At 40.1% G+C, this 13,709-nt stretch overlaps 1 protein-coding gene across 1 annotated transcript in view; it reads left to right on the top strand.

The window, feature by feature from the left end:
* Positions 1-5,617: 5,617 nt before the first annotated feature.
* Positions 5,618-13,709, top strand: part of cacng6b (calcium channel, voltage-dependent, gamma subunit 6b) — a 20,419-nt gene continuing 12,327 nt past the window's right edge. Inside the window, exons 1-3 of the mRNA XM_023426367.2 lie at positions 5,618-5,707; positions 7,677-8,437; positions 11,085-11,159. Coding sequence (XP_023282135.1) covers positions 8,074-8,437; positions 11,085-11,159 — 439 coding nt within the window. The 5' untranslated portion in view covers positions 5,618-5,707; positions 7,677-8,073. The remainder of the gene's footprint in view (positions 5,708-7,676; positions 8,438-11,084; positions 11,160-13,709) is intronic.

The following is a 13,709-nucleotide window of genomic DNA, read 5'->3' as shown; positions in this document are numbered from 1 at the left end:
GAGGGAGGGGATGTGTACTGCCTATTTCCAAATCAGCCCCCCGATTGATTTGGTAGAGTTACATTTCAGGTAGATCTGAGAATATTAAGCATTTGACGAATGGCTTTGGTGACTTCCAATTTTTCGTTTGAGATCTACATGAAATCTCCAGCAGTTAAAATGGATATTTGGAATTAGGACAGGAAAAGACTGGGGAGGGTTTGTATTCAGTCCGTAAGAGAGGGGGCTAGGTTTGGGTGGTAAGGGTGTAGCTGGGTGGGTGGGTGGGGTGTCAAAGATTTTTGAGAAATGTGTGTAATAATAGGTCCAGGGTGGGGTCAACAATTTTTATACTTTGTGAGACAGGGATGTCATTTTGGGTGGGAGGGGGGTGCCACACTTTAAGGTTTGTATTTAAATGGAGGTAGCCTGTTTTAAGTACATTAGGAAGGAGTTGCAGTAGGGAACTAACTGGACTATTGTGATTGGATGGAGAAAACAGGAGTGTTTATTTGTGAAAGGGAGATGTGGGGGAGATGGAGAGGAAGATGAGGGCAATTTGTTTGACAATTTAATGTAGATATATGGTAGCTGTAACATCCTCTTCAGTTTTGCCATCATCATGAGAAAGCCAAGGGGAGACTCTTCATTATTGGATTTTTTTTTCTGTTTGGACATTTCCTCATGTTCCTTCATTTTCACCAGACTACTGCCCCCCTCAGGACGATTGTTAGAGAATCTGTTGTCTGATTGGACTCTATCTGAATGTCAACTGTAATTGTTCCGATACTGTGTGTAGCTTCTCTGATTTGAGCTGTAATATCGCCTTGTATTCAGGCTATAGAATAACATGAACTGCAGAAAAGAACATTTTCAATTATACCTATTCAATTGTTTTTCTTTTTTTCTCTTTTTTTTTTTTTTTTTTTTTTTTTTTTTTTTTATTTACTGTAACTTTTTCACGCCCATCTTTTGTGCACAGCTTTTTAACAGGTGAGATTGTTTTGTCTCGGCAGTTCAGTCCTGATTTAATTCAAGAGGTAATAAACAAAGAAAGACTAGGAGAAGCAAAGAGATTGGTTACTAATGGGGATTTATCTCTTCCTTACCAAAAAGCCTTAATGTTATTACACGTCAATTTGCTGAGGAAAAAAATTTGGCTTGCCCCTCTCTCAATGATGTCTCTATGTTCATAAATGTCACTATCTCGTGCTTAAGCCTTGCATTACCAGTTCTCATTCTTCCTTGTTTCCCTGCAGATTTGGGATGCAAGATGTGTTGGATACGTGTGGGTTTTTTTGTGCGACATCTCATCTCTTTGACAAGACCAAATAAACATGTTACTGATACCCACGACTCATGTTGTGCTACAGAGTGAAACCAAAACTACGCAACAACACAACTACTCCCAGCCTGACTTGTTTTAAAAAAAAAAACAAAAAACATAAATTAAGAGGCAATGGCTTTAATTAATTTAAGAGTTAAAGTAAACCGAACACTGCAGTGGCTTTTTTCAGAAAATTAAATGGAAGCCCGCAGACAAAAGAATTCCTATCATGCACCTGACTAAATTTCAACAAATTTCACATTTTCCTGTTCAGATGTTATGATTTTATTATTTTACTGTTAGCCTGTGGGGATATTCACTAAATCTAAGGGGTAGCTGTCGGGATGTTCGAAACTGTCCGCGTGAACTTAAAATCTGCTTTTCTCTAATCTCCCTCATCTTCTGCCCTTGTTTCTCTGAGGACCACATGTTCACTCTGTATGGGCTTGAGACTCTGCTTTCATTTGATACTTTGGGTTGCTTAAGACAGCGATGAAGAGAGGTTGTGTCAGTGATAACACTTTTGAAATGTTACTCCTTACTTTCTGAAAATCTGCTTTTTTCAGTGTCACTGTCATTTAATTTCTTTTTTTTTTCTCTGAAAAAAATGTGATTTCTTAAATGATTTAAAACCTAAAAACCACATCTAGTTTATAAAAGCAGAAACAGTCTTTCATTTGTCCAATTTGTTTTCAAATGTTGATTAAAAACTGAATTTACATGATGTCTATTTTTTTCCTTTGGCTTCCTTTTTGTATTCACAACCACCAGAGCGCAGCACAGATTTATTCAACCAGCAAGTGATGACATTCACAGTTAATTATAGAGATAGAGTAGACTGGAGCCATGTCCAGGCATTTTCATTCAGTCAATGGCATAATTTATCAAGTCCTGTAGTTAATGGTAACGTCCAAACGATGGAGCTATTTTACAGTCACAAAAATACTCTGCAACACAGTATGAAGAACACCTTTTTCACAACAGAATATTTTCTTCTAGGCGTCCCAGTGGCTCCTTTATATCTGGAAAGTCAACTCACAGTCTATGATATTAATGACACACAAATATGTACTTTCAGTTATACAGTTCAAAGAGGGAAATCTTTTCAGGTTTAATTTTAAGACTGAGGCACAGATTTCCTCCCACTCAACCAGACGGCCGTCTAATCTTTACCTTCCCAATCATCTGACAAGCAAAAGAACATTCTCAGTCAGATACAGGAGTCCAAACTTATTGAACTCTCTCATTTGGGTAAATGTGTGCCAAAATCAGACTGAGCATATTTAAAAAAAGACTTGTGTCTTTTTTATATTTCTTTTATTCATATCATAACTGTGGATTTGGTTTTAAGGTAATTAGTAGAACCCTTTGGTCTTTTTCCAAGCCCTGCACATTAAATTTCAATATATATTTATCATGTGCTTCATTCTAACTTGTGCAATTGAACAAAGCTCATGTTTACATTATTTAGCAGGCGAATTTATCTAATTATGAATTGCTTGGGAAGTGTTTCTTTCTCTTGGTTGCAGCAGCATCTATGCTGCCTGTGTTAAAATCCACACACAAATCAAGTGAAGGTATGTTGTCTGTGTCTTTCATATTTCACTTAGTCCCCATGAGTACATATGTCTTGCTCAGCATCAATAAATGCCATAAAGGCTGGAACCACCTGGGACCTATTCAACAGGGACTTCCTGTAAAACAGTTACAAGAAAACAACAAATCTCTGACATGAAACAATGTCCTGTGTCAGCTCTATACTGCCCATCTCCATCTGCATCGCTGCACCCCACTGCACAAAACCCAGCAGTAGGGCCACTCATGCAGCACTCTCTGCTCTGTCGTTCCCCGAGGGTACAGATAAAACAGCAGCAGCTCTCCCAGGCAGCTGAAGCCACATCCACCAGAGGAAACATGAAAAACTGACCCTGCCTCCCTTATAGATCAGGACATTAAGGCTGCTTAACATGAGACCTATTGAATGTCATTAGCAGGCCTCCGCGGCCCAATGCTGCAGTGAAGACTGTAAATACCTCATCTCCCTCTAGTGGTGAATGTAAGACTCTGGTGATCGTCATTGTCATTCTGGGCAGTGCCTCCCCATTGATCTTCATTCAGAAAGATACAACACTGCAGCAGTGGGAGAGCGCAACATTGTCGGATGGATGCAGTACACTGTGTACATGTCCCGGTGTACATTGAGCATATGGGAGTAGTGATGTCAAACACAGACAAACTGCACCTGCAATGAAGAACAGCGCTCAAACATGGAGACCTGTGCATAGTGTGTATACCTGTATATACTTTCTCATTTCCTGTTTGTCTGACACTATTAAAGAATGGAGATATTTTATGTTTTTGTTATTATCAACAAATCCAATGAAAAAACCAAACCAACAATGATGTTAGTCCTCCTCTCAGTACCTTCTGTTTGTCTGTGGCTTTTAATTGAAGACTTAAATCTTTAAATACTGGCCATATGTGAAATATTTTATGTTACATAGCTAAGATAAAAAAATAAAAAAACCTCATTCAAAGTAACATCATTCAAACATCATTCAAAGTGTGGGAAAAAGCCACGCTAACTAGTATTTACAGCGGCAGAATGGAGCAATTGGGGTCAAGTGAAAATAAACCACTGTGCCCATGTTGTCCAGTGTGGCTCATTGGTGTGTTTTTAATAGTTTCTGGTTGACGATGGAGAACTTCCACCCAGAGGAATCGCTACAGTGTATTCTTCTTTAGCTCCACAGTCAATACATGTAACTATAGGATCTATAGGTTAATTGTTGGTCCTTCCATGGGATTTGTAAAACAATAAGCATAATATAAGAAACAACTAGACTTATCCTTTAACTTACTCATATTCTCAGTCAACATTACTTAGCAGCATCATAGTAAGGAAACGATACAGCTGTGATGTGCACAAGTATGGCCAGTATGCGCATGGCTGCATACATGTGTGCAGTTCAGCGTGTTCAAGCATAAATCAGTACTGCTGACAGGGGCACTTGAGTGATGTGGAGACAAGATTGTTCACATCAGCATACTGTAGATTATTGATGGCCTCAGACTGTGTGCGGACACTTTCTATCAATCTCACATGATGGAGGAGCAGAGATCTGCTGCATAATTAGAGGCAAAGTCAGTTTAATGAGTAGACACACATATGTGCATTAAGAAAAGATAGCTGTCCCCCAGATGAATCTGTTAATCACGGCTGTCATGTGACCAACATTGCTTCTTCCTCTGTGAGAAAGTCCATCTGCAAACTGCACCAAATTCAGCACCGTGACTTCACTGCAATCTCTCCAAAAAAAGAAGAAAGGGAACAGGGCTCGACTGTTTTGGACATTGTAGGTGTTTATTTTCCTGTCACAGCCTGCAGCCTGTTTTGTCCCTTTTGTCTGATTCTCTCCTGTTCTGTCTCTCCGTCCTCGACTCACTCTCAGTTTGTATCCCACCCCCTCCTCCCCTGAGCGTAGCTGGCTGCTGGGGTTGGCCTCTCTCTCGCTGTGCCACGTATGTAACCTAAACTGTGGAAGAGCCAAGCTGGGCTGGGCCACGAGAAAAGCTTTCCACAAGACCAGGCTGAGTCTTGAGTCTCTCTGGACCTTGTTCAGTGAGGAATGAAATGGGGCTGCACATTTTCATTTTCTCTCTGAACCGCTTCATTTTCAGCCTGTGTAGTCCATTTCTGCATCTACCTCCACATTACCTTTTTACTCCTTTCATCTTCTATCCCCATCTTTGTTTTCCTTTCTCCACATGTGTCCCTGTCTGCTGCTCTTTCCGCCTCCCCGTTTCACTTTCGGTCTCTGTCTCTATGTCAGATTTTCACTTTCCTCGCAGTGTATTGTGTTGCTGTAAAACGCTGTCCTGGCCCCTCTCATATGAACACAGGCTCCTCCTTCAGCCTCACTTAATGTCATTAACAGGTGGCTTTCTAAAATAGACACAAACACATACACAAACAGCAAGGCTGTCACAGATACAGACATGTTTTTAATCATGCTGGCAGGCCTGTCATCATGTGAGCGGACCCCCCTGCAGCACCTTGGCTCACTGATTTAAGATTTCAAACATGTACATGGCATGAACAGGGTTCTGCTGTTGAGACTGAACATGAGTTGCAGGGGCGGGTGTGAGGGACACACACAAACACAAACACACACACAGACAACACAGACAACACAGACACGCATTTAATCATCAACAGTGTTAACCAACCAGGCTGCAGCCCCCTCCCCTGTTACACTCACTTTCCATAACTCTTACGTACCTCCTTCCCACCCCCTTTTCCCTCTCTCTCTCTGTCACTAACTCTCCCATCACCACTCTCCCCCTCTATTAAGTTTCAAGCGTCTCTTCCTCCTGAACTGAGCAACACACACCAAACAGGTCAGACTTATTCTTCTTTTCAGTGCATTAGCAAGTTGTTGCTTTCCTATGCCCACGTGTTACACAGGTGGCGGGGGCTGTTGTTGGTGAGATGATAGAGAGAGTTCCTTATTTTCACAACATAAAATGTGCCCGTGTGTACAAGCTTACCCTCTGCTCAGCTGCTACAGAGCTGAAAACATTGCACCACAGTTTTTGATTCATCATAAACCACAAAAACATGTACAAGTACCAAGTACTCTGCTTTGGGTAATCCTTTATTACAAAGTAAGCATTTGTCTGAGTTACCCCCCCCCCCCTTAGAGTAGCCTGGCATGCTCTAACCCCTCCGATCATCCTGGTTAATATGGATGTAATGTGATGTGGGTTTGTAATTCTGTGATCACTAACTTGGCTGTCAGCAGCTTCAGTCTTGATGTTCTTTATTACAGTTAATGTTGGAGGAGTATGTAATGCACAGCTGCTATTCCAAAGCTTTGGTTGATTAGGGACGTGCAGGGATCTGCCTTTTATTAGCTTGTCAGATAAGAAGATTATATCCCTTTACAACAGTTACTGTCAGTATCAACATTATTGTTTAGCAACTTTTGGCAGAAGTCTTATCACGTTATTGTTCTACAAATTTCTGTTGTCCACTAATGATTCCAAGCACTCTGTAGTAAAAGTCACAGTTACTGACGACACCATTAGTGGTCGAAACAGTCTCACCACAAAATCCATTTGTAGCTTTAAATCGTGTCACATGACCTTCCTGTGCAAATGGAGTTTGCTCTTTCAGATGAAATTCTTCCGTCTCAACTAAGACATAATTATTTAAGTTTTTATTTTACACATATGAAGATTTTACAGTAGATAGATAGATAGATAGATAGATAGATAGATAGATAGATAGATAGATAGATAGATAGATAGATAGATAGATAGATAGATTTTAGTTTTTTCCCAGGTCCAGTGTCAGTGACCATAGTTTTTTATCTATTTATTTGTTTGGTTGTTTATAAATGTCTTACTGTTGACCATTTTGGTAATATTACCCAGAATCTAAAAATCTGCATAAACAGTCATTTTAAATTAAGTGCTCCATGCTGCTCTTTGTGTTTATACTTACTCTAAGTGGGTTCATGTGGTGCCTTGCCTATATAAAAACTCTGATGCTGTCAGCACAAAGCTCTGAATTAAGTGATCTACCAACTGTGTGTGGCCTGCTGGTGCTGCCTTCCTAACTGGCCAGGCCTCTTGCCTCCACTATGTGACCTGTTGGACTGAGTTAATTATTGCAGCCCCCACTCTGTCAGAGGGTTCAGGCTTGAATTATCACCTCTCACGCACCCTGCGCAGAGTGGCGACACCATTGCACCCTGTCACTCACGTTGTTTAAAGTCACTCACAGTTTAGAATAACTGAAACAGCTTTATAAGCCAGGACCCATCTTCAGTGTATATGCCACACACACACACACACACACACACATACTCACATGCACGCTGCTGAGGAAGACACTCATGGCTCCAGATTCCCAGTGTTTGCCGGTACACGTAATGCAGGATGGGAGGTATTTGTGGCAACCTATTATCCCCTCAGATCAAAGGGGATCTGTGTCTAAGCCAGAGATAGTTTACCTGCTCAGGGATGAGGTCTGCTGTCAACTCCTCTGGGAAAATAGAAGATGGGTGGTCCAGTCTGGCGCTCTGGTGTTATCTCTCACCTTGACCCCATACCAAACAACTCCACTAGCTCATCCAGCCCAATTGTTTCTTCATCTGAAGCAAAATCTGCCTTTCAGGGAAACGCCATATGGCTTATGTATTGTTGGCTGAGAGCACGTCATATGGCTTTTAGGGGAGGGAATACTGTAGATGCTGATAAAGCTGTTGGAAATTAAATATTACGCTGGTGATGAAAGGATTTTGCTCTTGTGAAGCATATGCCGGCTGCTCTTTCATCTTTCTGTTTCATCTCTCTATTTCAGTGGACTGGACGGAAAACAGACACTGGCTCTCCTGGTCCTGCCTCCATCTCTTCCCATTTTATCATTACCTTACTTCATCCGCCCCCTACTTCATTGTACCTCTATTCATATCTCTTTCTGTCTAATTTCAGAGTTCAGCGCGCTTCCTCTGTTCATTCTGACTGCTTTTGCTCAATTTACCCATCATAGGATAGTTGATAGCTGTGTCTCCTCTTTTTCAGTATATTGCTATCACTTCCAAAGCTACACCCTATCCAACCTGAGCATCTCCCCATTTTCCTCTCTCTTAACTTTCCTTCCTTACATCTTTTCATTTATTATTTACTCCCCTAATCTTTAGCCTAAGTCTGTTGTCCTATCCCCTGGTCTTCCTGGTCGGCCCTGCCCTGAGAACAGTATGTGGTCCAACTTCTTTGTACAGCAGGATGAGGAAGGTCGCATCGGGGTGGCAGGGGCCGGACAAGGTGGGGGGCTGGGTGGAATGAAAGGCGGAAGGGGACAGAGGCGAATCCACAAGATGAGTGACAGCCAGGAGGGGAAGATCAAGCTGGCCTTCTTCGTGTCTATCATTGGTGTGACCCTGACGGTTTTGGGCGTGGGGACAGAGTTTTGGGTGGAGCTGGCTCAACCAAAGAATTTCAGCGGCAACCAGACTTGCCAGTTGGCCCACTACGGCCTGTGGAAGGGCTGCATCCGCACCCTATGGGTGGCTGACATAGACCCGGAGAGGACAAGCTGTGGCCCTGCTGAACTACCTGGAGGTGAGACCTCTGGCCGGTGTGTCTGTGTGAGTTTGCGTTCATCTGTCTGTCTGCTCTCTGTACTGTCTGTGAGGTGAGCAGGTGAGGTTTCTGCAGGGACTGTGTCTGTTTTGTTGCTCTGACTGTCTGCTTACGTCTGCTTTTCTCCAAACTGAATTGCCCAGCCAGGCAAGTCTACCTCGAGGCTCCCTCCATGCTACAGTACGTGCATCAGTGTGAAAGTGAATTGATAGAAAAGGGTCAAAAATATGTTTCTGAGGGGCTGTAAATTGTTGACATCATTGAGGAAAAAAACTTTGTTGCCGTCATCACTGATGTGAAAGCAGAGGGAGCAGGCATAACTAATATGGTGTATTGCCTCTGGGAATATGCTTACATCTGTAGGTCTTTCATCTGAACCCATGAGGGACCAAGCAAAACCATGCCATCACTTTAGGTTGAAATAAAAATAATTTGAATTCCCTTAACACAATCAAGAATTGTAATCTACAAATTTGTGAATTTTTGATATATACTGTATTTAAAGTCTTTTTTCCCTGCATGCTGTATATGTACATCCACTAAAACCTTGCAAAGGAATAGACAGAGGATAGTTGTGTATGTGAAGCTGCCTGCATACATATGTATCTAGGTCATCCTACAGATAATGTGCAAATTGAATCATTAAAGAAATACGATACTTGGAAACAGATCTGGTGGAGTGAAGCTGCATGCAGAGGACCACAGTGAAGCTGTTTTCAATTCTTCTTCTATTGTAACCACACAACGCAGCATGCAGGTACATCTCGCATTATACAACACTATCCTTGTGATTCATAACATTGTCAGTGTAATGAAGCATTATTCATTTTAAGGCTTTCTCTTCACTGGGTACCTAATCATCTCCTGTTGAGCACACAGTGCAGACAGGTGATAAAGGAGCAGACCACAGGTTTACTGTGTTGATGAACATCCATGTTTAGAGTTGTGACAGCTCCGTTCTAAAAGCACTTTATTCAACTTGACCGTGGTTATGTTCTCCAGAGTGCGTCGATTATCTGCACAATGACCTATTTCTGTCTGAAAAGAGCTGGAGAGAGAGGCAGGTATTGGAAGATAGAGATAGGCACGGCACGGCAGGCTTTAGGAGGAGCTGCTCCTGGAATCGCTCCCTGTCTCAGGGAATCTGCTGAGATGCAACAGAGCACTGAAGAGACCAAAGAAAATCTCCTCATCCAGCACAGATACATGGGATCACATATATAGCTTACATAAAGACTATTCACATACATCACCTTCAATGATGTGTCACTGGATTGATTTATATCCAGTTTTCAAGGACTAATTCATCTTTCCTGTCAAAATGTCCTGCATCTCTGGCTGCTTCCCGCTACCAGATATATATCTCTATGCTTCCAAGATGGTCTGTTAGTGTGTGAATGCAGCCAGTATGCTTCTGACAATCTTTCTCACACTGTTGGCCCACGCCGCCTGTTGCAGATGGCCGTGGGCTCCCCATGTTTGGAGGAAAACAACTGTTTTTGCCATCTCTGCTTCTCTGTATCACATCCCTGTTTACATGCCTCTGGCTCCTGTCCCAAGCAAAGTGCAGCCCGCTGATGCTGCGCCTGTCATCTCAAGACCAGCTATCCATCTTTGCTGCCTGCTGGAGAGGAACATGACGGCTCAATAATTATTGCCTCAGCAGGGGTAGCGAGAGCGAAATCAGTTGATTCTGATAGCATAATGTGTTAAAAAAAAATCAGTAGGCTGATAAATGGAGAATCTGCTTTAATAAAAATGTTTACAAACGTGCTTAGGCACACACATATTTGTGTGTTAGAGAAATGTGTGTGTGTAGAAGCATGTGGTCATCTTGGACCACATAATATTCAGCGGGTGAAAGTCATCACTATGTGCTTGTGAAGCCAAGTGGAATCTGACTACTTCACAGTTTTTGTCTAAATATAGAGAGGGGGAAACGAGGAAGAGGGACAGACAGGGACTGAGGGAGAGAGTATGTCTAATGCAGTATTAACCAACCCCTCTGTGCTTCCTCCCCCTCTTGACATCTCCTGCTCCCTTCACCTCCTTCTCCATCTGTGGCTCCCCTCTCTCTTTCCCCTTCACTCACCACCCCTCCATCTGCCCCCCCAACTCCCTCCTCCTTTTCCCCGCTATCTCACCCTCTGAGCTTCTTTGCATATTTCTTGCATCCCCCTCCATCTTTGGCTTACCCTACACATCCTCTTGCCCTCACTCACTGCGCCTCTCCATTTCTGTCCTCCATCTGCCCCTTCTCTCTGTCTACCACTCCTTCTCCCCCCTCTGCCATCCACCCTTAGTGTTTTGCTGTCTCTCACCCTCTCTGGCGGCACCATATGTGCAGTGCTGGGCAGTGTGAGTGTGTGTGTGTGTGTGTGTGTGTGTGTGTGTGTGTGTGTGTGTGTGTGTATAGCGGTGTGTGTCTCTGGATATTCCAGCTAATGCTCGACACTTGGATATAAATAGGAATGATGCCTGGAAGGACAGTGCATGGATGCATAGGAGGCACATCACAGAAGACCAGCAGTCATACATAGGACTGTGTGTGTGTGTGTGTGTGTGTGTGTGTGTGTGTGGGGGGGGGGTCTGATCTCTTTGTTTGATCTTTTCTTTTTTCCCACAGAATCCAACTGCACCTACTTTAAATTCTTCACCTCTGGGGAGAATGCAGTCATATTCAAGAAGACAACTAACAAGAGTGAGACATTACATCTTCCTCTGCAACTTTTGATATACACACAGATACACACTAACAGTTAAACAGCAGCTACTATCAATATAAAGATGTTCAGTGCTGTGCTCACAGGACCATACTGGTGATTTTTGCATGTTTTAGCCCATTAACTTCTGCTGCCACCCATTTTCCAGAGCAAACCCATAAGCTATCAGACTGATTAATGTGTTTACCTTACCATCCAGGGAGCCACTGGTTTCAGCGCAGTTTGAAGACTTGATACTTACATCACAGTGAACATAAAGTGATATCTATCTCTCTTGAAAACTTCCTTGTTGATGCATTCAAGGACCAGCTGACATTTGATACACACTCAGTGACCAGTTTATTAGGTAGACCTAGCTAAAACTAACTAACAGTCTCATGCAATAGCAGGTATAATAAAAGCAATAAATCTCACCTTCATGAAGATTTACTGTAAGTGTCTTGATTTATTTTTATTTTGGAGGCTCCAAAATGACCATAAATCATACAAGTATAAACTTAAAACAATGGCTGCTGTAGTTGGTCTATAGTCATGCTAGCAGTTGAAGGAAATGATTCAACATTAACATGATAACATGCTCAAACTTACATTGTTAACATGCTGATGCTAAGTGGGTTTAATGGTTAATACATTGACCATCTTAGTTTAGCATGTTAGCATTTTAACATTTGGTCATAAATCCAATTAGACAAATGGAAATTTTGATCTGATGGTGGCACCGGATGAAATGTTGTGGGAACACATATATACATACACAAATATATTATATATGCATATAAAACCTGTTCCAAATTGGAAAAAGTTAATATATTAACAAATATGTCTAGCTAATGGAAACATGTATTTTCATATGTCTGTAACACATAAGTAACATAAATATATATTCATCCTAAAGACTGCCAGTATATGTTCATTTTATATATGTGGATATAAAAAATAAGATTGATTTTTAAATTTAATGAAAAAAAAAATCATATAAAAACTTGTAGAATTTTAATAGGCATGCTGTTTTAATGAAGCTGCATTTTACTATGAATATTTCATATATATTATGAACTTATATCTTCATGTATCCATAGGATGTGTATATGTCATAATAATATATCCTCTTATAGGTGACATACTGCATATGGTAACATCACTCTTGATATAGGGACATGTCATATATGTGTCATAAGTCATAGTATACTAAGGCATAAAAACATCATAGTATAATAAGACTTAAGATTGACATAATAAAATGACATAATATAGTATAGCAAAAAGAGTGAAAAACGACACATTACAATAAAGCATAAAATCACTAAAAAATGTAATATTGTAGCAAGGTATCATGGCGTCATGGTATATTAAGGGCTAAATAGTGGAAAAAAAACATAGTATAGTATGGCAAAAAGAGCGAAATTCGAGATAGTACAATAAGGCATACAAACATATAAAGAAATCATAATATAGTAAGACCTAAAATGTAAAAAAAAACCGACATAGTATAGTATGGCAAAAAAAAGTGAAAAAATGACATAGTACAAAAAGGCATAAAAACATCAAAAAACATCATAGAATAAAAAGCCATAAAATACATCATAGTATAGTAAGGCCTAAAAAGTGAAACGATGACATAGTATAGTATGGCAAAAAAAAGTGAAAAAACAACATAGTAGAATAACGCATAAAATCACTAAAAAATGTAATGTTGTAATAAGGTATTAAAGCATCATGGTATATTAAGGGTTAAATATTTCTTAAAAAATGACATAGTATAATAAGGCATAAAATATATCAAAGTACAGTAAGGCCTAAAAAGTGGAAAAAACAACATAGTATAGTATGTGATAAAATCATGAAAATTTTTTATATTGTAGTAAGGTTTAAAAGCATCATGGTATATGGTATATTAAGGCCTAACTAGTGAAAAAAAAATACATAGTATAGTATGGCAAAGAAAGTGAAAAAACGACATAGTACAATTAGGCATAAAAATATCAAAAAATGTTATAGGATAGTAAGGTATAAAGAAATCATAATATATTAAGGCCTAAAAAGTAAAAAAAAAAACAACATAGTATAGTATGGCAAAAAAAGTGAAAAAAACCACATAGTACAATAAGGCATAAAATCACTCAAAAATGTAATATTGTAGTCAGGTATAAAGGCGTCATGGTATATTAAGGGCTAAATTTAAAAAAAAAAAACGTAGTAGTACTATAGTATAGTAAGGCATAAAAAGTTTAAAAAATGACATAGTATAGTACGGCAAAAACAGTGAAAAATGACACAGTACAATAAAGCATAAAATCATGAAAGAAATTTAATGTTGAAGTACGGTATAAAGGCGTCATGGTACATTAAGGGCTAATTAGTGAAAAAATACATAGTATAGTATGGCAAAAAAAGTGAAACATACGACATATTATAGTATGGCAAAAAAAAGTGAAAAAATGACATAGTACAAAAGACAAAAAAACATCAAAATACATCATAGAATAATAAGGCATAGTATAGTAAGGCCTAAAAAGTGAAAAAAAAAA

Source organism: Seriola lalandi, unplaced genomic scaffold (genome assembly GCF_002814215.2).
Source record: "Seriola lalandi dorsalis isolate HSWRI2012SDOR001 ecotype SW California unplaced genomic scaffold, Sedor1 jcf7180002054825, whole genome shotgun sequence".
Taxonomy (NCBI): domain Eukaryota; kingdom Metazoa; phylum Chordata; class Actinopteri; order Carangiformes; family Carangidae; genus Seriola; species Seriola lalandi.
The sequence above is the reverse complement of the archived record's forward strand: the minus strand, read 5'-3'. Positions and strand labels throughout refer to the sequence as shown.